Below are 26478 nucleotides of genomic sequence, written 5' to 3'. Positions count from 1 at the left end.
AGACTCAGCATTTTAATATTATGGGAAATATCATGTGCTTCCATATAATTGCCAGTTTTCAAGTGTTTCTTTTCTTTTTCTTTCTTTCTTTTTTTTTTTCAGTTGTAGATGGACACAATATTTTTATTTATTTATTTTTATGTGGTGCTGAGGATTAAACCCAAGGCCTCACACATGCTAGGCAAGTGCTCTACCACTGAGCCACAACTCCAGCCCCTCAAGTTTTTTTGAACATGTAATTTTCACCAGGAGTTTCTCCATCTAGGATGTTGAGGGTTTTTGTAAAGACTAATTAGACCTATAGGAGCACAGCATTTAGAAGTACTAAAACAATATTTAGAGCAGTGCTTGGCACATGGTAAGTGTTCAGTAAATAGGAACTATTATTATCGTCCTCCATCACCATTATTATTTAATGGGATGATAGATAAAAAGTAAACAAGCCAGGTACAGTGGCACATGCTTTAATCCCAGGAACTCAAGAGACTGAGGCAGGAGGATTGTAAGTTCAGGGCCAGACTCAGCAACTTAGCAAAATGCTAAGTAACTGAGTGACACCATGTAGTGGTAAAGCACTTTGGGGTTCAAAAAAAAAAAAAACCATAAATATTAGAGGCTACAGGTATAGAGCATTGCAGAGCATTTTCCTAGCATGCACAGGGTCCTAGATTTCATCCCCAGTACCAATTAAAAAAATATATATAAATTATTCGAGCCAAAAAAAATAGAGTTTGTATAAACTGATAATTTTTTTTGAAAAACTAGTCTAGATTCTTAACTTTTCCTAGGATGATTTTTTTAATTGTTCAGTACCTTTTATATGTCACTATTCAATAATGCATTGAAATATAAAACTTTCTGTGTGTGTGCTTTTTTTTTTTTTTACTTTGCTCAAAATGTGATTAATCAGTGCATACGTATTAGAATCAGGTAATACATGCACGTTGAACCAAGTTAGATTGGCATGAAAGGCTGTAAAATGAAAAACAAATCTCCCTCCCACTCTTCAGCTCTATTCAGCCTGCTTTTTACCACCCACCCAACCCCCCAAAAATAGGGAATCGCTTTTATCATGAATGTATATTTAAGTGAATATTTATTTTTAATGTTTATTCTTAAATTTTAGGTGGACACAATATCTTTATTTTACATTTATGTGGTGCTGAGGATCGAACCCAGTGCCTCGTGCATGCTAGGCGAGCACTCTACCACTGAGCCACAACCCCAACCCCTTAAATGAATATTTTGATATTTCCTTTGCCCATTTATCCAGTAAGGCATGAAGTATATGGGCCTGGTTTACAGATAAAACAAATGCATGATCCACGAACTATTTTTTTTTCCATTTTGGGCAGGAGTATAATGTTTCTGTGCTGTGCTTTTGGGAGGGGGAGATTCTATTGTTCTTCTGTAATAAATACTAATCCCCTAAAGCAACAGAAGAGTCCAAGAACTGCAGGTATTGCAGAAACCCACTCTTACTGTCTCTTCCCTGTTCACTGGCCTGATCTAGAGAATCCTGGCATGTGGCCACATACCAGTCATTTAGTCATCTATGCACATAGGATAATAATGTCAGATTCATCCTACTATCCTTCTTTCCCCCATACTCCCTTCCCTCCCCTCTAGCTATTTATGTAGGTTTGTCTTTGTGTCTTCTATTCTGTACCATTGGTCTTCATGTCACTTTTGGTGCCAATGCCATGCCATTTTTATTACTATAGCTCTGTAATATAACTTAAGGTCTGGTATTGTGATGCCTCCTGCTTCACTTTTCTCACTGAGGATTGCTTTGGCTATTCTGGGTCTCTTATTTTTCCAAATGAATTTCATAACTTGTTTTCTATTTCTATAAAGAATATTATCAGAACCTTAATAATTGCATTAAATCTGCATAATGCTTGTTAGTATGGCCATTTTTGACAGTATTCTGCCTATACAAGATATTTCCATCTTCTATTTTCTTCTTCAATTTTTTTCTTTAGAGTTCTGTAGTTTTCACTGTAGAGGTCTTTCACCTCTTTTGTTATATTGTTTCCAAATATTCTCTTTTTTTAAGGCTATTGTGAATGGAATAGTTTTTCTACTTTCTCTTTCAGTTGATTCATCACTGGTGTATAGGAATGCAATTGATTTATGGGTAGTTTATCTCTCTGCTGAGTTTATTTATGAGTTCTAAAAGTTTTCTAGTGGAGTTTTTTTCGGGGGGGGGTCTTCTAAATATAGAATCATGTCATTGGCAAATAGGGATAGTTTGAGTTCTTCTTTTCCTATTTGTAGCCCTTTAATTTCTTTCTTCTAATTGCTCTGACTAGAATTTCAAGGACTATGTTAACTAAAAGTGGTGAAAGAGGTCAACCCTGTCTTGTTCCAGTTTTTAGAGGGAATGCCTTCAATTTTTCTTCATTTAGAATGATGTAGCTCAGGTATGGTTCTACTATCCATTCTACTATTCTAGTGTTTGAATGTGAAGGGGTTCTATATTTGTTCTATATTTTGTCAAGTGCTTTTTCTGCATCTATTGAGATAATCGTGTGATTCTTGTTTTTAAGTCTATTGATATGATGAATTACATTTATTGATTTCCATGTTGAACCAACCTTGCATTCCTGGGAGGAACCCCACTTGATCATGGTACACTAGCTTTTTAATGTATTTTTGTAGGTGTTTTGCCAGTATTTTATTAAGAATTTTTACATCTATGTTCATCAGGGATATTGGTCTGAAATTTTCTTTCCTTGATGTGTCTTTGTCTCTGATTTAATTTTTGTAAATATGTCTTCTTATATTGTTTAATGTAGGCACAACTAGATGTGCCATAGGAATCAGAGTTCATTCAGCATGGCTGGCCTGGCTGAATAAGTTGTGGCTTTTGTTTCAGTCTTTGTTGTTGGTACAATTTTGTTCTTGTGGATTACTCAGATTTGTGGACAAGATGTGCCCATGCTGTTCTTGGGTCTGTAATATCTAATCTGCTTGGACTCCAGGTATCAACCTGTGGACATTCGCTGAGCCATGTCACCTCCTGCAACTTGGGTGTGAAGCCTTTGTTGAATGCTTCTTTTATCACCATGAGGCAGCCAAAAAGAAAATTCTTTAAAGTATCATGAGGTTCATAATATATAGTTCTGCCTTTTGAGACCATAAATCCCATTGTCCTTGGAAGGATAAGCACCACTTAAAAATGAGGGATGGGACATAGTTTTTATTTCCTAACCTCATGTACCTCATCAAAACCTATAAGTTAGACTCACAAGAAGATAGATTGGCCTGTCATTTTAAAGAGAGAAAAGCAGGGAGATGGAAGGTACTTTAACAAATAAATCCACTGTTCCCACAATGAAGATCTTTATTTTTTTCTTTTTCTATTCCCCCTTAAATTTCAGTATGGAACATGCAACCTAATTGACTCTCTGGGTCACATTTTTCAGTCAGGTCTTGGGTTTGCATCCAGCCAGCAAGAAATTCACAAACAAAAATGAAAGCTTATGAAAGGGACTTGTACAAAGTGTTGAGGCCCAGCATCAAAAGTACTTTGCACATGAGCTTATGTGATACACGCTCCCTGCAGCTCTGTAGCAGGGAAAAGTACATTCTGAATTTCACCCCACCCTCCCGGTTAGGGTTTCCAAGTCCTCTTTGTTGTGTGTCCAGCAGATATCTGGGGCATCTTTAGAGGAATTAAGTCTCTGGGACCTAGTCTTGATACCACATCAGTCGTCTCTTCTATAAATAGTTTCTCTCAGGCCAAGACAGATGGCTCCTGAGATCACAGGGGAGATCGCACTCACTGTCCCATTGTGTCTGCAGCTGGGTGTCCAGGCCAGCCTTTTAAGTACCAAGATAATGATGAGGGTGAGCATTTCAGGGTCGTTTACAAGCACACCTGGACCCAGTCCTCAGTGACAGCCTTCCAGCTCAGATGCTTTCATCTAAGATGCCACTCCCAGGTCTGCCTCTGGGGAGCATGGCTCTTCTGCGATAGTGCAGTAGGTTGCATATGATTGTTCAAAGTCTGTCCTTTGCTTAGTGCTGAGGATGCAAAATTGAGTGAGATAACTGTTCTCAAAGAGTGCACACATTCATTCATGTTTAATTATACTGCCTTTAATGTTTATGCTCTCTCTCTCTCTCTCTACGCCCCCCCACCCCCCGCCTTATGTGATGCTGAAGATTGAACCCAGGGGCACTTGACCACTGAGCTACATTCCTAGCCCTTTTCATTTCAGGGTCTTGCTAAGGTGCTGAGGTTGGCCTCGAACTTGTGATCTTCCTGTCTCAGCCCCCTGAGTCACTGGGATTACGGGTGTGCAACACTTTGCCCCATTGTTTATGATCTAATATTGGAAATCAACCAGTGAAAAATCGTAATAGGGACTATTAAAATCTCTGGAAAGCATAAAAAAAGTAGTAAGAACTTTCCAGATTTAATCAATATAGGCTGTTTGTTATGTTTTATGTAAACTCAGGAGCCAGAATAAGGCATGCTGTAGAGCAGAGGTAATATATTAATTCATATTTTTTTGTTTCCAGTCCATCCTTTCATTCTGTCTTTCCTCACCCTTACCATTTCACTCTCCCCTTGGCCTTGTTTGGGTATTAATTTACATGAAATCCTACATCTCAGAGGACTCAATCTGCCAGATGAAAGACCAAGAGCTCTTATCTCTTCTGACATTTGTGCCATATTCTTAAGCCTCTCCCGGTCCCCCTTGTGTCCCCTTCTCAGAAAGATTTCCTGATGAGGACTTATTACCAATGTCCTCAGAAGAATTAAGATATAGCCCCCTTGATTCATTGAGGCTATTATGTTACGGACCTTGGGAATTCTAGAGAAGAAAAAGAAAAATGTAGGAAGTAAATCTTTTATCTTGGAATACCCACAGACTTGAACCGTTCTTAGGATTGAACAAAGGAAGTGGAGAAAGAATGAAGATAATATCTCAAGGACCCTCTCCCTATGTATTTTCCTCTTTCTGATGAGCATTGCCAGATGTCCCAGGCTTTGGGCAGTGTGTTCTGTGAAATGCAGCAGGCAGCACTGCAGAGCATTGGTGCAACTTTTTGGCATCAGAAATCTCAGATCCTTAACTGCGTGGCTCTGGACAGGCAACGTCTTTTTCAATTTAAATCTGCTGTGTTTACCACTTAGGGTTGTTTTGTGGATTGATTAAGATAATGAATATAATGGACTTTGCTTAGTATGCATCATAGTAAGCCCAGCTGTTGCTGATCACCAGTGAGCATTGCATTAAAGCAGATCCTCGCTCTCCTCATCTGAGCTTCTCAGTGTGTTATCTGCACACTGCAACATGACTGTTCCTAGACAGTTACGTATTTGTTTTTCTGCATCATGTTCTTTTTTTGAGAGATAGAGGTACTAGGGAGTGAACCCAGGGTGTTCTTACAATGAGCTACATCTCCAGTCCTTTTATATTTTATTCTGAGATAGGTTGCTGTGGCTGGCTTTGAACTTGCAATCCTCCTGCCTCAGCCTCCTGACCAGCTGGGATAGTGCACCACTATGTCCGGCAGCATCAAACTTTTTGACATCTGATTTGAGTTCTGTTCTGGATATGTAATTGACATATATGTGTCCTCTCAGGTAATCCTCAATCCACCCTAGAGGACAAGTAGTAGTGTTTTCCCCACTTACAAATGAGGAATCAGATGCAGGATAAGGTGGACTCGAGAGACGCCAGCTGTTGGCCTGTTGGGGTTCAGACAGTCCACCTGATGTGAAAGCCACCCTACTTGCCCCTTTTCCCAGGGGTACCACCATGTGTCCCCTGTCCTCTGTGTCCTGCCCACCAAGCCTGTGTATCTGCAGTACCCCGAGCAATGCCTTGCACACTTAGAAACACAGCTGCTCCGGCCTCATTGTGCCTCTGAATTCCAGTCTGCTGGCCACCTTGACCTCCAGCCAGTCCTGCTCCCACCTGCTGCTAGGCTTTAGCCTGCTTGAGCTCAGTCAGGGGGTCCTCTAGTCACTGTTGCTGGAGTGTCCTGTCCATTTCTAAAAAAACAGCATTGAAGCCACGTCCTTTGAAGAAGAATTGACTAGATTGCAAAGGGGAAGACCAGAAAGTGAAAGTTTATAAATCCCTATTTTCTAGACTTGTGTTACCTTGAAATCTCTTTGCAAGAGGAAAAATGAGACAAGGGCCTTGTCTTCATGTTTTTGTCCTATTCCGTGGTGAATGAAGTCCATGGATTCCCAGGTTCAATTGTAAAACTTAGATATTCTCAATTTTAAAAAGGCCTAGGAATGTCAAATTTAGAATCTGATCATTTCTCTCGAAGTTTCAGGTCAGAATGTTTTCACCATTGGACTTAATGCCAGTTTGTTCATTTTGGTGCTGGGAATTGAACCTAAGGCTTCATGAGTGCTGAGCTTGTGCTCCACCACTAAGCTGTACCCCTGCTCTGGGGCCCGTTTAATTTGTTCTTATTACACGGAAGTTCTACAGAGCAATACCAATGTATTTCATTCTTGTGAAACAAAAGTTCTAGGGACAGATACATTAGTAAGTCCCCTCGAGGTAGAAGGACTCTCCCATTTGGATGTCACATGACAGAGTTCATCTGTCTAGAAATTGAGGTGAAGAATGCCTGTCCTTCCACTGCAACCATCTGTCATGTTCTGAAGTGACCTCACTTAACCCCTCATCACATTGCATGCTATCGTGTCCTTATTACTGCTTTTGACGATTTAAAAGTGGACTGCGGCAATTTAAACCACTACATATTTTTAAAGTAAGCAGAGTGGAAAGCTATTATACATTTGATTAAGTGTTTTATTTTGCTATTCCCCTTCATGTGAACTTTGTACAGTCTACTTCATGAGGAGTGTGGTTTGCTTTGGCATGTAATCCCCAAAGCCAAGCTCCTTTTATCGTTATTGCTTAAGTCATATATTTTTATAGAAAACATCTTATTACCTTAGTTTTACTTTCAAATCAAAGCAGAGTTTGCAAAGTCTATGAATCACACTGAAAGAATGTTAATGAATAGTACCTCTGAATTTCCAGATTTGGACATTTCTGGTCCTAAAGAATATGACTGTAAGCAAAAATATTATGCAAGCTGAGTAAAATTTAAATAAATAAGGACCAGATGGAACTATAGGGACTTATAAAATACAATGCAAATATTATCCCATTTCCTTAAATAAATCTATATTTCAGTATGAAAAATTATATTCATATTGATGAGTATCAACTTTTTGTTAAATCACACTTGGCCAGGGAACTCCACCTTGAGTAAATATGAAAGGGTTTCATTTTTTGAGCTTGGGAAAGTTATTCACAATCTTGAAGTGCAAAACATTTTATGTATTCACAGCAATTCTTATATTAGCTCTTTTATTGCTATGATTTTCATTTTAAATTTTAGTTACCTGTAAATGTATGCAAGAGTTTGCAATTCCTGAGTTTACATTTTAGAATTGCTTACATAGTCAATTGCATTAAAACACATGCACCTGCACACATGGGTGTGTTATTTCTTCCAGAGTAACTGAGCATTTAATTCTTTTATGTCAAAAGAGCCACTCTACCTATTTCTGGCTTACTGCTTTTTTGTTATCTATAGCTTCTTGCCTAAGAATGTTACAGTATTCCAAATTAATAGGGAACATTTTGATCCATTTTCTTCCTCTTCTGTAGTGCATATTAGAATACAGACTCTATTTGTTCCTTTTATGTCAGTTTTGTATGGGTTAATTGAAGCCTATGTTCCAAGATTCTCAAAATCTGTGTAAGTGAACTCAAATTATTAGCAGAAAAGAGTATTCTGACTTTTTTTTTTTAATCAGGGATTGAACCCAGGACACTTAACGCTGACCTGTATCCCCAGCCCTAAACACACACACACACACACGTATTATATATACTATATATAATATATTTTATATATTTTTAATGCATATTTCACATCTCATGAATCAATAAGATGCTATCAAATACTCTGCATCCACAAATATATATTATATTATAATATAAAAACATTATATATTATAATATAAAATAATATTTTATATATATATATATATTCGTTGTAGATGGACCCAATACCTTTATTTTATTTGTTCATATGTGGTGCTAAGGATTGAACCCAGGGCCTCACACATGCAAGGCAAGCACTCTACTACTGAGCCACAACAACAGTCCCCCCAGCCCTTTTTATTTTTATTTTGAGATAGGGTCTTGCTAAGTTGCTAGGATCTCACTTAATTGCTGAGGCTGGCCTCAAACTTGCTATCCTCCTGCCTTAGCCTCCAAGTCACTGGGATTATAGGCATGTGCCACCATGTCCATTGAGTATCCTGATTATTAAAACTTATCGTTTCAAGTGTGATAGATAAGTTCCTTTCCCTCTTTCTGGCTTCCTTTGTATAATTTCTCTGGTTTTTGTGAATAGAAACAATATATATTCAACCTATGAGGTTAGCAAGTAAAAAATGACAACAATTTGACAAATACCATATTTCTTCTGAAGTAATAGTCTTTTATTGTGATGATAGGAAAGCAGTACATTAAATAAACACTTGACCGTGAGATTCGTCATGTTATCTTAGAGTAAGGAAAGCATGGTGCTTCCTCAAGTCCTGTGTGCTTTTAAAATTAAGTAGCCTCTAAATCTTTCACATCTCGTGAATCAATAAGATGCTGTCAAATTCTCTGCATCCACAAAGGAAAAAACTCTTGTTCTACGGGTAGGGAAGATCAGCAGCTTGCCACTCCTCTTGAATCATTTCTGAACTTTACCTTTGTATCCAGCTTTCTTTTCCTTCCTTATTTGCAGTGCTGGAGATCAAACCCAGGGCCTTGAACATTCTAGGCAATGTTCTACCACTGAGCTCTGCCTCCAGCTCCTGAATCTTACTTTTGTAATTGGTTCAAAGAATGGAAAGCCATTGGGAGGCTGAGGCAGTAGGCTCACAAGTACAAGGCCAGCCTTGGCAACTTAGCAAAACCCTGTTTCAACATAAAAATTAGAAAAGATCTGGGAATGTAGCTCAGTGGCAAAGTACTCCTGGGTTGGATCCCCAGTACCACCCACAAAAAAATTTTTTTTCATTAAATTCATGTAGGTATCAGTGTAACAACACAAACACAACATGTTTTTAAATTTCCCATCCCTGCCCTATGGTGGCAAGTACAATGGAGAACTGCGTTTGTCAAGGGAACCTGTCATCTCTATCACAGATAGTATGCGTCTCCTTTCTACCTTAACCAGCTTTCACTTGAGGCTTCCCAGTTTCTTGTAGTGAAGGATTACCAGGAAAAAGCAGTGGTGGGCAGGAGAGGCAGTTCTCATTATTTGTTCTATCAAGTCCAGGCAAACACTCAGTTACGGAAGACTGAACCACGGCTTCTAGGGAAGCACAGAGAGAGGTTCCTCCAAGCCTCTGATCACAGCATTTTCAACAGTCAATCAATACACAGCCTTGTTTTTTGTGTACTTCTATTTAAAGAGATCTTATTTACTGTGTATTGTTGACTCATTTATGTTGAGCCAGCAACACTAACTGGTGCCTGGACAAAGCCTAGCCCACACACAGGCTTTCTCTTTAAGGAACATCACAGCCTCTCTCACTTAGGAGCACTAAATGGCATTTCAGCCCTATGCCTGGGGAGCTTTTTTTCTTTTTTACTTTTTAATTTTTTTTTCTAGTACTAGCGTTTAAGCCCAGGGCCTCGCACATGCCAGGCTAGTGTTCACCACTCAGCTACACCCCCAGCCCTTTCTCTTCTTTTGAGACAGGGTCTCGCTAAATTGCCTAGGCTTTCTTCAAACTTGCAGTCTTCTTCCTCAACCTACCAGGACTGCTTTAAACAGCAAAATCACAACTAAAACCCACAAAAATGCAAGAAAAAGCACTAAGTAGACCACAAAATGGGTACTTGTTTACAAGATAAGAACTAGGGATCAAGGAATTAGAAAACTCAATATTTTCAACACTGCATGTGTCTGTAAATGACAGTGAAAGTACTAAGCACTGATTTAGGGGTTACAAATGCATTTTAGCAAATAGGAAAATTAATAAATATGGACTTGATGAACAATAAAGATTATACTTAATAAAAAAGAAATCAAAATGTCTGGGAGCAGGATTCCTATAGACTAACTTAGAGCTGGTTGGCATTCAAAGGATCCTTTGAGCTTAGTTCTGACTTGAGAAAGGATTAGCTCAAATATTCCTATAACACAATCTTTCTTAAAAAGGAAAAATCAGTTATATTTTGGAATCTTCGTGATAACAGGAAAATTAGAAATGAAAGTATGGACCAAAATTGTTGTTATTCCTTAAAATCATCAATTTTGACCACTCAAGTGTGTGTGTGTGTGTGTGTGTGTGTGTGTGTGTGTGTGTATATATTCTCCTCCCTTTATTTGCTAGATATGCCCCTTAAAACCTAGATATCTTCATCATCTTGGGGGCCCTTGTTAGCATTTGTTCGGCACTTACTATGGTTCACAGTTTACACGTGACATTTCAAATGTATAAAACCTTATTTTATACCCAAACTCTGAAATGTAGGATTTATTAGTTCTTTTTACAGAGGCAGAAATACTAGCTCAGAGATTTTTAATAACTCAATGAGAGCATTGATCATAATGTTTTAATGAACTAGACACAATGGTGTACACCTATAATCCCAGCTACTCGTGAGGCTGACCCAGGAGCATTGCAAGTTGGAGGTCAGCCTCAGCAACATAGCAAGACCCTGGTCTCAAAATGAAATAAAAAGGGCTAGGGATATAGATGAGCGCTTGCTCAGCATGTGTGAGGCCTTAGGTTCAATCACTGCACCACAAACAAAAAAATAAATAAAGTTGTGATAAGTGGCAGATTTCAAATCTGAATGCAGGTTTCCCTGGCCAAACCAGGGCTCATCCCATCTGGCATTGTGGCTTTTCACTATTTACAGAGTGGAAAATTCCCCCTGGCAACTTGACAGAGGCTGTGAAAGGTTAAAATTGACCTTAATTTTTATGCAATTTCTTCCAACATTCCGTGAGTCCGACCTGGTCCATTGACTTGCACTGACCAATAGTGTGAAACGGCATTGAGTGACTTCTAATCCTTGGCTCCAGTAGGCCTGTGGCTGTAGCCCTGGACCTCCTAAAGCTCCACCATTCTGTGAACAGGCTTAGACTGCACCCCTTGAGGGTGGGATGCCTCATGAGGGACCACACGGAGGGAGAGAGGCCAGACTCAGCAACTTAGCAAGACCACTTTGCACACTGCTTAGCCTCGTACAGGCCTAGAATTTTAGAGCTGGAATGATGTTCAATGTCATATAGGTCTGCTTAGCGCTTCGCTGATAATTTTAGGTGTCTTGAACAACGTGAACCAGTTGGTTACCTCCAGAACTGTCAGAAAATTTAACTCCTCTGACCCCCATTTCTCCACACACTACTGTACGAATTACATCCTAATTGAAACTTGAGTTTTGGGGTTTTGTTTTTCTCCTGCGGTGCTGGGATTGCACCCAGGGCCTTGTGCATGTACTAAGCATTCTACTTCTGATCTACATAGCTACATCTTCAGCCCTTTCCTTAAAAAAAAAAAAAGATACAGGATCACACTAAGTTGCCCAGACTGCCCTCAAACTTGCAATCCTCCCACTTCTACCTCCCAAGTAGCTGGGATTACAGGGATATACCATCATGCCCAGAGAAAGTACTTTTAGTACTTAAAGAATTTAGTCACAAGGTTGAGGGTGTAGCTTAATGATATAGTACTTGCCTAGCATGCTTGAGTTTTATATCCACCATTAAAAAAAAAAATCCCTAAAAATTTAGTCACAAAGGATTTGGGATGAATAAGAATCATGTTACGAGAATCATGATCTTTTCATTTATATAAATACAGTTTACTCTTACAACATTGCTCAAAATGAGGTATACCTTAAGTGTTAGCCCAACATTTTTTTAAACTCTGTAACTGCAGTAGACATCACAAATCGGATACTTAGTCCATAACCATGTGCTTTTCAATATAGATTTGAGCATAGCTTTGGTCTGGGTTTCACTCTCCTTTCTGTGTTATTGCCCCTTATTGGTGTGGCCTTCCGGCTGAAAAGGCATCCGAAGCATAGAGGGCACATCTGTCTCATCTCTCTGACCTTCCAGTGACAGCCACAGAGAACTCCATTAATCGGTGCTTGAAAGTAGCATCCCTCTACTAAAGCACAAATCTAAACTGTGGTTTCTTTCAGAAGAAAAGAAAAATGCCCATTTTACAATACAACATCTTCAATATTCTTTTGGTCTTTGAAGGTCTTTTTTATTAGGAGGGGTTTTTCCCTAAAAGCAAGGTAATAAGACAGAACACTTTTTTGGGATCATCGATAAATAGGTTTTCCATCTTAAACGTGAAATTTAATGCAAAACTTTTCTGTAGTTAAAAAAATGATGTCCGTTGGGATTTTTTTTTATGAGGAGTGTGGATGGGGGCTTTTATGAGTGTGGCAAAGATTGGTCTTAATCCCAGAGTGATCCAAATTAAGTCAACGTGCCTAGAAGCAGTAAAATTAAGCCATGTGTACAGAGTCTTCTGTAATTATCTACCATTTAATTCTTGGTCAAAGTTTTCTCTTACATTGCTTGATAAAGCAATCTACTGAATATCTAAAATTGTGAAAAGCATAAACTCATTCTAAAATAGTTCAGTGACTAAAGGGTCTTTATGGATATCTTTTTTTTTATTGGTTGTTCACAACATTACAAAGCTCTTAACATATCATATTTCATACATTAGATTGAAGTGGGTTATGAACTCCCAATTTTTACCCCAAATGCAGATTGCAGAATCACGTCGGTTACACATCCACAATTTTACATAATGCCCTATTAGTAATTGTTGTATTCTGCTACCTTTCCTATCCCCTACTATCCCCCCTCCCCTTCCCTCACATCTTCTCTCTCTACCCCATCTACTGTAATTCATTTCTCTCCTTGTTTATTTTCCCATTCCCCTCACAACCTCTTATATGTAATTTTGTATAGCAATGAGGGTCTCCCTTCACAACCCACAGTTGAATTTTTAGTTAATTTTCCTAACACATGGGTTCTTTAAGTGTTATGGGCCTTTTGCCGAATGATTGGTGTGGTGATGAGTTACTTTATCTACTTGTTGGCAGCTTGAACAATAAAGAAAATGTTGATTGATGGGCTGAAATGCCTGATGACTCTGCCTCTGTCTAAGCATACACTACTACATGCTAAGAAATTCTTTTCCTGCAGTTCAGAGTTTAAATCCCCTTGGAAGAGTTTGGGGTTTCTGTGGGGCTCAATGATAATTAAGTCTCTTGTACTTGGCTCCTTTAAATTGCTCTCTGAGTGAAAGTGAATTCTCTGGGAGTACAGAAGGATTTAAGATCCATTTGTGATGAGCATTTTGGTTGTGTATCACTAATCCTTTACCATCAGAAGATTGCTTGGGTTGGGACAAATGATGGCATACAAACCCCTCCTACCTCCCCCTTTATTTTTTATTTTTATTTTTTGGGGGGTACAGGTACCAGGGATTGAACTCAGGGGCTCTCGACCCTTGAGCCCCATCCCCAGCCCTATTTTGTATTTTATTTAGAGACAGAGTCTCACTGAGTTGCTTAGCACCTCACTTTTATGGAGGCTAGCTTTGAACTTGAGATCCTTCTGAGCCGCTGGGATTACAGGCATGCACTACCACACCCAGCATCCTTTCTTCCCCTTTCTGAGTCATTTTGATCCCTATTTCTGTCTCCAACCAATTCTTCATAATCACCTAGTGAAAATTTATTTAGTGCCTATGCTTGGCTTAGTACCAGGATATAGGGATGAGTCAGAAGCAGCCCTGGTCCTGAAGAGTTTCCCCGAGGTGGGTGGGTATAGGAGGACACAGATCCATAAACAGGCAATTGTACTGGTAGGGATAAGTTCAATACTGGGCAAGGCATTGGTGACCCACAAGAAGGATGGATCAATTTGGCCAGAGCAGGGAGTCAGAGAAGATTTCATAGAAGAGGTAGCGCTTGGTTGACTCAGATAGAATTCCATGAAACAGGAGGCAGCAGATAAAAGAGGACATGACCTTCAAGCACTTGGGGCCCTCAGACTTTCCAAATATAGAGGGTGTAGAATATCTCTGTCAAAGTGTCTGAGCAGCTTGATGCTGTGTGTTTCTAGACCAGAAGGTTAAGTGGGGGAGGAGCAGGACTGAAGAGAAGCTTTTCCATGGATGAGTTTTAGTTTACTTCCCTGTGCCTGTGTTATCTTTATTTTAAAATAAATAAATACTTACTCTTTTAGGAGTAGAAACATTAAGACACTAATCTCTTAAACAATGTGATGAATTTGTTAGCCAGCCACTGCTTCCTGGGTATCTATTTTTAAGTCGTCTCTAACTGTGAAATAAAGGAGTGTTCCTCAGTTAAAGGTGTTTCAGAAATACGTTTGTAAGCAGAAGCCTCTTCCCACGTCTCTGAAATCTGACCTGACCCTAAGAGACTCCAACTCTAAGATCAAGTTCTTCTCTGACTGGAGTTATTAAGTCAAAAAACAAGTTAAGGTGTCCAGGGGAGGCTATCCATCTTGTGTCAATTAGTGGGCAAACAGGTTGTCTTACTTAAAGTCCTGTCATCCCAATGACTATTACAACTACCAGGCACAAGTTAGGTCTGGGCCCTGCCTCTCTTGGTTTTCTAGAAACAAACCTCAGGTCTGTGCCACTAAGAAACAGAAATTAATCTACTTTCTTGGGCTGAATAGCTCTTTATTTTGAACATAAGTTTGTCACTTATATCTATGCTAAAGTTGGTTTATATCTTCTCCTATAGGGATCAAAAAACACACCATCTGATGAATGATATAAGTGCATAGAAACAGAACTCAAAGATGAAGAGACTGTTTTGAGGTGGGGAGGGGGCCTACCAGTCGTGCCCATGCACTGCAGGCCATGGCTCATGTGCCAGCGTAGCTCGGGAGACCCATCGGTCTTCACCACCTCATTAGGCCAAGGGCTTCGATTTCCACTTCCGTGCATTGTTCCTTTGCTCGCTCTATAAAATGATCAACTCATGGCCTCAAGGTTTTTGCTGTAGAGTTGAGGTGACACTATTTCAACAGAATTGATGCCATATGGAAAATCTCGAGTTAGCTTTTGTACAAGTACACAATAAACTATTCAAACCAGATGTGACACTTGCTGTCCTGGTGAGAGCCCAGGTTTTGGTGTGAAACCATTGTGAGTTGGAATGTAACTTCTTCCTGCTCAGAAGCTACGAAGACTTGTTGAAGTCTGGATCTTTATGAGCCTCTATTTACTCACCTGAGAATGGGACTAATTGTGCTGAACTTGCTTGGTTGTTACGAGTTGTAAGTGTATAGCATCCTTGGCACATAGATATTAAATAAATAAGTACTAATAAAATTAGTACCATGTACTGGCATTGTACACAAACCCTTATCTATAAACACTATTTTTAATACCATTAAAAACAAAAACAAAAATGTTATCCCAGAGAGGTCACCAGTCTTCCCAAGGCCCATGGCCAGCAGTAGCAGGGCAGGATTTGGACCGAGGAAGTCTGACGCCCAGGAGCTGGCTCATCATTACTACCTCTAGGGACTCTGCCCAGAACAAGCCAGCAGCCACCCATGGGGTGATTCACAGTTGAAGATAGATTCTGGAATAAAGAATTTTAGAAACCTTGGGACTGGTAGACGGAGAGTCACTGCAGTATTTTGGGTAGAGCAATGTTATATGCATGGAGCAGAGATAGGAAGTATGCAGGAGAAACACCCAGAGCCACAGTTTTGCTCAGAGAGCTTAGGAGCATTCCAGTTTAGGAGGATGGGCTGGGGATTTAGCTCAGTTGGTAGAGTGCTTGCCTCGCATGCATAAGACCCTGGGTTTGTTCCCCAGCACCAGAAAAAAAAGGGGGGGTGGGATTTAGGAGGATATCCAGTGGAGATAAGCATATGCATGATCAACTCCACATTTTTTATTTAAATTAATGTCATTCTTTCATTAATGACCCATGAGTTCATCTGATCAGATTTTTTTCAGAGCCAGAGAGAAGTAAAATTTTAATATTGCTTTATTAAATTGATGCCTAAAATATCCCAACTTAGTATCCTTTTTTCTAAGCTGATCTACCCTGTTAAGTACATAAGTTTTAAAAAATAATCAAATCCATGTTTCTTTTCAACTCATCAGCTTACATTTCTAATTAGCTCTTGGGCCCCCAACCCCTCACCTCTGCTACCCCTGTTCAACGCAACGGTCCACAGTGATGGCTTCATAGAACGCTTTTGCAACACAAGGGCACAGAGTAAGAAAGGAAGCCTTTTCAATCAACAGGTCACAGTGTCTTGTGTTTTATTGCATTTTTACTGATTCAGATAAATTATAGCAGTAGTCAAGCAAAAGGAAAGAAATGAATGGGGAGTTTTTCATGGAGCAAGATTTATGGACTGAAAAGGGATCCTTATCAATGAACTCAGCATGTATTTGAGACTATTAACAGTGTCTTTCCTTTATGTATGGTAGTTCATGAGCACCAGAAAGTATGGAAGGGTTTTAGATTTGGACCACTTTTATGGAATAAAAACTCCACGGGATCTCTTTCTTCCTTTTGACTATGAATGAACAGAAATTTCCCATTTGACTTTTATAATTTTACAATATCAAAGGGTTTTATACTGAAAAGCAAGCTCTGAAAAACCCACTTGTGGTCTGGGTTCATTGTGTGATTCTTCCAGCCCAGGAAAGATGGGGCATTGGGCACAAACCTTGCAGGCCTGCCTTGCAACACAGGTGCTCCTAGGAGCCCTCTTTAACTTCTTCCTGCCCTGCCTCAAACTAGACCCCGGGGTGGGATCTTGGTAGAGTTGGGATCATCTCAAACCACTGACTCAGCAAGATCCTGAGTCTCCCTGGAAAGGTGCAAAAAAACAAACTCTTGGTAGTTAAATGCTCCCTAGATCTGCAAAATTCATGTCAGAATTAAAACAAAGAATAATCTAAAACAATCTGTTGCTGGTACAGAATCTGAAAGATATATTACCTGGATCAGGGTAACTTTTCCTGGCTCTTGAGAGCTGACTACCTCGATAATTGTTATAATGCAAAATGTCTTCTGAATTGTATAGTGATAAATGAAAGTATTGTAAAGATATTTGGAATCCAGATGAGTTATTTGGTTATAAAATTTTTATTTTATTTTGTTGCTTCTCTACTCCAGAATGTGTATAAGAACCATTTGTGTATGTGTTTGTTTTTAAGAATATAGTTTAGTGTGTTTTTGTTTTTTCTGTCTTGTTATATTTTTACAAGAAATATTTTAATTTTTTTCTTCATTTCATGTGAGCTTAAATGAAAACACTCCATACTTCTCAGCTAATGTAAAATCCAGCCTCAGCCATTTGGCTGGCTCATTAGCTCTCAGGGTTGTTAACAAAGCACCCTAACATTGGTCAGACCTTTGGGATCATTACTGTCAGTCCACCCTGGTAACCAACAAGCCCTTACTAACCCAAGCCTATAAGATCTCTGTACATCCAGAAGTCCTATTGCTTGCAGGGCTGTGCTTGAGACACTTTATGCCTGGAGTCTGCCATAAAGGATTCAACCTTGACCATTGCCTGTAGGATCTTTAGCCTATGTGTGCTGCAGGAAGGGAATGCGAAACCCTTGGCAGGGCAGGTCCCAGATCATTATTGTGGGACCCATAGATCTCTGTTTCCATCTCCACACAAAAGCTCTTTCCCTCTTCCAGAGCCCTCAAGACACCCAGCATAATCCATTCAACATAATCCTTTCGGTGCCTTTGACTCTCTCAAATCTAGAAAGAGTCCAGGACTTCAGTTGCTTCAGTTTTTAGCACCACAAGATCCCACAGGCAGAGAATTTCAAACCTTGACTACTTGTTAAACAGGAGGGAGAAGAGGCAAAGATAATGTGAACAACTCAATGTTTTTAGAATCGTCTCACCTGAATACATAACTCTTCGTTGTGTACATATGTAAATTGTCTGCAGAGGTCCTTAGGAAACTTCCAGTGGTGGTGGCCTCTGGAGAGTGGGACTGGGAGGTCAGGATGAGAGGCACCCTGTGATGATATTTGTATCCAGATTCATGTCATTTTGGTGGTGTTTAAAAAATATAAGGTTATTAATTTGAAGAGTTGCACATTATTTTTAATTCATTAACCACAAAATATGTTCTTTAACCAAAGCTTCTACTGTAGATAATTTTGTCCTAATGTTGTGGATAAAGTTCAGAGGAGTAAATTTGCCCAGGATCACATAGTGGCAGGATTCAAACTCACAGCTGTGTTACACTTCAGTCCCTGAATGCTCTTTCTTCTCCTCTAGGCTTTATCCTCCAGCAAGGGAGGACATTGGTTCATTCCACTAAGGCCTTTTCTTTCATTGCCAAGTCACAAGACCTGGCAAACCCCCTTCATCAGGCCACACATTTATGCCAAATCCTTGAATACCAATAAATACCTGAAACTATGTTTCAAAATACACCATAAAATATAAATAAGAATGACACATAGTTCACCCTAAGTTCCTACATAGCAGCAGTGTTTAAAGTTAACAGTGAAACACAAGCAGGAAGTTTAACATGAAATACCAGGCAAAGGCAGTGCTTAAGAACTAAAATAATGGAAAGAAAGCTTAATTATTCGTCCAAATATATGATAACTATGTATCTTATTTATCCTTATGTCAAATAGATAGAATGTGGCATTATGAACAAATCATAAGTTGCTGCCTGCGGTTTGGTTGCTTGCTTAAGGAAGCATTTATGCTTATTGAAAATTAATTAGAAGGTGAAAGTGGGGCACAGTCCCAGTGACTCGGGAGGCTGAGGCTGGAGAATCACAAGTTTGAGGTCAGCCTGAACAATTTAGCAAGACCCTGTCTCAAAATAAAAAGAAAGAAAATTAATAAGAGTTTGCTTTTTGCAGGATGCTATAGTCATACATGAAGTCTATGAAGAAGGAGCAGCAGCCAGAGATGGAAGACTTTGGGCTGGTGACCAGATATTAGAGGTATATAATTTTGAGTTTCATTTTATACCAGTAAATATGGTTCCTTGCTGGGTGGGGTGGCACACACCTGTAATTCCAGCAGCTTAAGAGGCTGAGACAGGAAGATCACAATTTCTAAACCAGCCTCAGCACTTAGGAGGTCCTATGCATCTCAGCAAGACTCTGGCTCAAAATAAAATACAAAAAAGGACTGGGGATGTGGCTCAGTGATTAGGTACCCTGGATTCGATCCTGGTACAAAAAAAAAAAAAAAAAAAAAAAACAAAAACAAATATAGTTCCTTATAGTTCCTTTCCTGACTTTGATCTACAAAGTCAGTTTATCCATATTCTACTCAACTCTACCCTTTCTGATTTCTCACACATTTAACAAAATATATATCATGTTCTTTTTTTTTAATGTATATTGAACAACTCACAGGTTTAGAATCATGACAGATTACCAACCTAATTAAAAGGGAAGTACATCTTATTGTTCTATCATTTTAATATCCATGGCCCTATATAATATGGCAACCAGATTTTTTTGCTTCTCCATTGTACCTTAACTAAATTCCCTCCTGAAAACACATATAGACGCACGTACACATAAGCATATATGCTTGAAATGTTGAAAACTTTAATTGCAGCTTAAATATTATTTTCTTAATCTTAATAAACCTTTATGCCTAACAGAAGCCCAGGCCTTGCCATCAGCATTTTCAAGTTGATGAAAAAGTAGAATCTTCTCCTGTATATAGTCCTTATTAAAAATTGAAATTCTAGGGCTGGGGATGTGTGTAGCAGCAGAACACTTGCCTAGCATATGCCAGGCTGTTGGTTTCATCCCCAGCACCACCAAAAAAAAAAAAAAAAAAAAAAGAAGTGCTGAACTTGACTCTTTCAAATTGCCTTTCGTTTAGCAAAGTTGTTAAAGCCTTAAAACTGCCAACATAGGCAGTGTCTGCACTGGGGATTGAATAGGAAGCCAATGCCAGGCGTTCTGGTAGGTGGAACTAAAGAGCTTTTCCAGTGATGTGAAACCTTAAGGTATCATTTATTTCTTTCATTGGATGGATTTAATGAAATAGTTAGCATTTTATGGTGGGCATGTGCATTTTTGCTTTGCAACTTTAATATAGCACATTACAAATGACATCATAGAGTTTTATTTTCCCCCTTGGTGGTTCATTCCTGCCTCCCAAGATGAAAACAGAGATATAATTAAGGGCAGAAAATGTAGACAAGAAGGGGTTAAAGGAAAGGCCAACCTAACTACAAATTAAACTGAAGCCAAGTTATTGGGTTTCTCTGCAGACTTTGTTGTGCTTCAGAGTTGGATCAAGACATAGTCCCAGTACATTCATTAAGGCACAAGTGTGTGGGGTTACAAAAATAAGCAAGGCCTCTTTGGGAAATGGCCTGACAACTTTAGCATAAAATACAGTTTTGTTTTGTTTCGTTTTTTGGCTTTGGTACTGGGGATCGAACCCAGGGGCATTTTACCACTGAGCCAGTCCTTTTCACTTTTGTTTGTTTGTTTGTTTTAGTACTAAGGACTGAACCCAGAGGCACTTAACCACTGAGCCACATCCCCAGCCCTTTCTTGTATTTTATTTAGAGACAGGGTCTCACTGAGTTTCTTAGGGCCTCACTAAGTTGCTGAGGCTGACTTTGAACTCGTGACCCTCTTGCCTCTGGCTCCCAAATTGCTGGGATTACAGGCATGTGCCATTACACCCAGCTATAACACAATATTTTTGTGAACAGAGGTTGTGGGGTTTTGGGGGTTTTATTTTTTCCTCCCTAGATTTTCTGATTATTTGGTATTTTTATAATTGGCTTTTGAGAATGAGGAGGTTAACTGTTTAAAAATAAGCAGATGTAAATATGCCTTTATATTTATATGGACTATACATTCATCAATGTCCTATAATGGTCACTTGAAACAAAGTCTGATATGCTCATTTTCTTTGAGTATGGCAATAGCTGCAAAGCATAAATACACATGTCAAAATTCATCAAGCTAGCCATAGTGGCACATGCCTTTAATCCCAGCAATTTGGGAGACTAAGATGGGAGGATCACAAATCCAGAGCCAACCTCAACAATTTGGTGAGACCTTTGTCTCAAAATGAAAGTTAAAAGGACTGAGACTAGAGCTCAGTGTTAGAGTACTGGCAAGCTTGCAGACCAGGGTTCAGTACTGCATAAAATAAAACTATTAACTGTACACATTACAGCCATGTGCAAGGATACCCACATAGAATCCCAGCACTCAGGAGGCTGAAGTGGAAAGATCAATTAGTCCAGGAGTTTGAGACCAACATGGACAACATAGCAACATCCTCTATCTCCCTCCCTTCCTCTCCCTCCCCCCCAACACACACACACACACACAAACACAATTGACCATTAAGTACCTGTAATCCCAGCTATTCACGAAGTTGATACAGATTTATCCCAAATTTAAGGCCAGACTGGGTGATTTAGCAAGACCCTATCTCAAAACAAACAAACAAACAACAACAAAAAGTTGGGAATGAATAATTAGAACAAATTAAAAAAAATTTAAAGTTGGAGATGTAGCTCTTCGATAGAATGTTCCTGGTTTCAGTTCTCAGAACCAAAAAATAAATTGTATTTTAAATATGTATAGAGTTTTCAGCAATTATACCTCAACAGAAAAAAAAAAATATTAACCATCTCTATTTGTATTGGATAGATCTTCGGCAAGAGGTGCTCTCTTCCATATAGTATATTCACATACAGGTGAACATTCAGTAACGATTAACATGCAGCCATGTGCGGTGGCGCCTATAATCCCAGCTACTCAGGAGGCTGAGGCAGAAGGATCACAAATTCAAGGCTAGTATAGTTCAGGGATAGAATGCTCCTGGGTTCAATTCCCAGTACCAGGAAAAAAAAAAAAAACAGCATGAAGAAGGCAAATTTGTTTTAGATAGAAGAAGAATTTGAAGGTAAAGTTACCATTTCTGGCATTTTACAGAATTATATTGTCTGATCTGGATGGATTCTATACTTCTCATTAAAGATGGGAAGTGTAGGATCTAATTCATCATAGTATATCATAGGTATAGTTGGGAAATTGAGTTTGCGTGTTCCTTTCCAAGCAGCCTTAGCCCCCACACTTGGATGGGTTCCAGTTGGCCGTATGCACACATGCAGACTACACAGTCAGCCACTGGCCAGCTTGGGTGGGACATTTTAAGACCAGGAAATAAGTTCCCCTCATCAAGCACTGATGTGAGGACCTTCCCGTGGCCTTCTGCTCATGGGATTCCATTCTGCAGGCTGGTCTTATGGTTTTAGTACTATCCTCAGGTTAAAGTTAGGACAAGGCAGATTTCGCCTCCAAGGATATTGTCAAATAATGTTTTAGCATGGTGAGATTAATGAATCTATGAGGGTGCACTCTCTTCTTTCTGATTCTCCTTTTGGGTCCATCTTTCCTCTTATCCCACCCCTACTACCATTATCTCTTCTATGCTGGTGTAAGTGGGAAAAGAAAGAGAGTTGATGCCTAATTTTCCCTGTGGAATAAAATAATGGGGAACTACATTCCTGCTTTGGCTATCTTTTTCTTCTCAAGTAGTGGCTCACCCACTTTTCCCATCCTGCTCAGGACGTGATGCCCTCTTCTTGACATCCGGGACTTTTGAGGATCCTTCTCAAATAGGGAGCCGCCTATTACCACCGCTCCTCTTCTGTGATCAGTGTGCTAAACAGTGCAGTGCTTGTGTGGGGCACTCAGGGGCGTTCATCATGCCACAGCACTCTGGCTGCACTGCAGCATTTCTGTTGTGATTATTACATTTAGTGGCCTCCTGATAAGCAGAGGAGCAAATGAAAACTGTGAACTGAGATCCCTTTGATCTGAGCAGACACCTTTATGAAGAAATTTAGTAATTGCTTTTGTAATATTAGAGAGTAATGGTAATGCTTTTAATTAAAAGTATATTTGTTAGAGCCTTTCAAAAGGAATTTAGAGGCTTAGAAAGTTCACCTTCCATCAGTGAGGATCCCCTCCTCCCCGCTTTTTTAATTGAGTAACAGGAGTGATCTTGTGTGCCATCTATTGGAATACAGGAAAATAACCAGCTCAGAGCACATTTTCTAGTGACATTGTTTCCCCTTTGTTCCCTGCGTGTATCTTGCAAACAATGAGAATGCATTCATTGGTCTAAAATAAAATGGAATTATCATGCAGAAAATAGCTCTGGCTGAGCTTTCTTCAATACCTTGCAAACATCAACTTCTAACTTACATTAAACATAACTATGTGCCAAACCCTGTGCCAAATGCTTCATAGGACTTTTTTTTTTTTTTTTTAAACCAGGGATTGAGGGCTGGGGTTGTAGCTCAGTGGTAGAGTGCTTACCTTGCATGTGTGACCCTATCTCAAAACAAACAAACAAACAAACAAACAAAAATTCCATCCTCAGCACCACATAAAAATAAATAAATGAAATAAAGATGTATTTTACTTAGAGACAGGGTCTCACTGAGTTGCTTAAGGCTAAATTGCTGAGATCTAGCTTTGAGCTGTCGATCCTCCTGCCTCAGCCTCCTGAGCTGCTGGGATTACATGCATGTGCCACCGTGCCCAGCCATTATAGGGATTATGTAATTTAGTCATCACAACACTAAATAGACATTACTATTGTCTCCAAATCCATCTATATTCAATACCCAGGTCCTTAGCCACTATTATCCTGGTTGTATTTAGTCTAAGTGAGTAAAGAGGCCACTGAGATACACCAGAGAAGAAAAGGCAGCTTGAAAATTGTGCTTTTTAAGCCAGGAACAGTGTCACGTGCCCATAAACCCAGCTACTCAGAAGGCTGAGGCAAGAGAATTGCAAGTTCAGCAACTTGGCAAGGCCCTGCATCAAAATAAAAAGGGCTAAGGTTGTAGCCCGTTGGTAGCGCACTTGCCAACCTGACAGGAGGCCTGTGCTCCTTCCTCAGTACTGTGAAAACAAAGAAAGTCAGCTTTAAAACAATTTCTTGGCTCATAGAATCAGCTTTAAACAATAGCCCAATATCACCTTCTTGAGGAACAGTCTATTCTCTTTTCTCCCTTCAGGGTTGTTTTTTTTTTTTTTTTTTTTTTTTTTTTTTGATGTTGGGTCTTTGATACTGTTGGAGATACCAGTCCCTCATTTCTTCCAGGACTATTCTAAAGTAGTTGTGATGACAGCAATTAAGAGTAACAGGGGTGGAGGGGCGGTGGGGGCTGGGATTATGGCTCAGTGGTAGAGCACTCACCCAGCATGGATAAGGTACTGGGTTCGATTCTCAGCACCACATAAAGATAAATAAATAAAGATATCGTGTCCATCTACAACTAAAACATTTTTATAAAAATAGTAATGATGTCAATCAGGAGTGAACTGAGTCTAAAACTGCTGACACTGTTTATTTCCCTTTAACCGAATTCAAATAATTCAGTCCTCTCCCCCTCTCCCCAGTCAAGTTCACAGCTATGTGAATTGCATGATCATGTGCACTCACCCACTACCCCTCCTTCATATTTCAAGCAGCTCGTGCTGCTAATGGTCACACCTGTGTGTTTTGGGAAAGACTGGAAATTCCTAGAGGTTTTTCACTGGTTGGATCAGGGAGCTTCCGAAGGCAGAGGGGGCTCTGTGTCAGCAGCCACCACAGGATGCCCATTGTTGCAGGTTAATGGGGTTGACCTGAGGACCTCCAGCCACGAGGAAGCCATCACAGCCCTGAGGCAGACCCCGCAGAAGGTGCGACTGGTGGTGTACCGCGATGAGGCACACTACAGGGATGAGGAGAACTTAGAGATCTTCCCTGTGGATCTGCAGAAGAAGGCCGGCCGAGGACTGGGCCTGAGCATTGTTGGGAAACGGTAAGGACTACTGTGCAGGTCAGCACTGACCTTTCCCTTCACACCTCTAGAACTAATGCCTGTGGACACTGAAGGGTAAAGCCTGACGTAAAGTAATTATGGGATTTCTAAACTAAGATGCTTATAGCCAGGCACGATGGCCCATGCCTGTAATCCTAGTGTCTCAGGAGGCTGAGGCAGGAGGATCACAAGTTCTAGGCCGGACTGAACAATGTAACAAGACCTTGTATCAAAATAAAAAATGAAAAAGGAGTGGGGATATAGCTCAATAGTAGAGCTTCCCTGGTTCAATCCCCAATACCAAAAAATCAAAACTAAAATAATTATGAATATGTAAACTTCATAGGTCATACCTCCAAACATCTTACCAAAAAAGAAAAACTTACCATATCATGATAGAACTCCAAACCCAAACAACCCAATCTATTTTATTTCCTTCTAGAGTAAAAACAGCTAGCAAGGTCTTTTCTACTTGAAATACCTAGGGATGAGGCTTGTAGAGAGTAGTTAATACAACTTTTTCCAGGAAACAGCTCATGTTAAGAGGCTGATTCATACAATGTTAGATTAAGAAAATTGATCTGGCATGGAGCATCATGATAATTTCATACTGTGTTAAACTAGTTGGTAGACATAGTTGAGTGGCAAACATGATAGTAGTTTTCTTTTCAGAAAGAAGTCCCCAAATGTGATGGCTTACACATATAACCCTAGCTACTTGTGAGGCTGTGGGAAAAAAATTCCAAATTGGAGGCCAACCTCAGCAAATTGACCATGTCTCAAAATAAAAAGGGCTAGGGATATAGCTGGATGGTAGAGAGCAATCCCTAATGCCATTAGAAAAGATAGGAAGGCAGGGAGGGAGGAAGGGAAAAGAAAGAAAAGATGTCCCCAAAATAATAGTTTGCACCAAAAATACAGATGGATCCTGGTGGCTAGGTTGCTCCAAGTCTGTACTGCTTAACAATGTGATAGGAATTAGAGTAATTGTTCCAGGATGACATTAGGAAGTTTCTCTTACACTGAATTGGAAAGGAAAGTAATATCACAAAACTGTCGTCCTAGCTTCCATGGTTTACTGGTTTGGGTATCTAGCCTGCAAAACTTCTAGGTAATATGCCTGTATAGCCTTAGATTGCCTTGAACATCGTCATGGGAAGAATTTAAGTCCATGTTATAGATGTCATGGAATGTGCCCTCAAAGACCTCCGGTGACTCTCATGCCTTTATGCAGCAGTCCAATGCACAGCAGTATTAGCTGTCCCCACAACCTTTTTTTTTTTTTTTTTTTTTTTTGGTACTGGGATTGAACCCAGGGGCACTTAAGCACCGAGCCACATCCCCAGCCCTTTTTATGTTGTATTTTTATTTTGTTTTGGAAGCAGTGTCTTGCTAACTCGCCCAGGCTGGCTTTTGACCTCATGAGCCTCCTTTCTCAGTCTCCTGAGTTTCTGGGGTTACAGATGTGCACCACCACACCCAGCTAGTCCCCATTTTTTAGTTCTGTGCTGTCATGATACCATGACATTTTTACTTCAGCAC

The 26478-nt window shown here is 39.7% G+C and overlaps 1 protein-coding gene across 6 annotated transcripts in view; it reads left to right on the top strand.

Moving 5' to 3' along the window:
- PATJ (PATJ crumbs cell polarity complex component) overlaps positions 1 to 26478 on the top strand; it is a 346985-nt gene that overhangs the window by 284355 nt on the left and 36152 nt on the right. For all 6 annotated transcript variants that reach the window (XM_081306348.1, XM_081306345.1, XM_081306347.1 and 3 more), the window contains 2 exons: positions 18974 to 19057; positions 24743 to 24936. In XM_081306348.1, coding sequence (XP_081162474.1) covers positions 18974 to 19057; positions 24743 to 24936 — 278 coding nt within the window. The remainder of the gene's footprint in view (positions 1 to 18973; positions 19058 to 24742; positions 24937 to 26478) is intronic.

Source organism: Spermophilus citellus, assembly GCF_964194105.1.
Source record: "Spermophilus citellus genome assembly, chromosome: 9".
Taxonomy (NCBI): Eukaryota; Metazoa; Chordata; class Mammalia; order Rodentia; family Sciuridae; genus Spermophilus; species Spermophilus citellus.
This window is presented reverse-complemented; position numbering and strand designations above follow the sequence as displayed.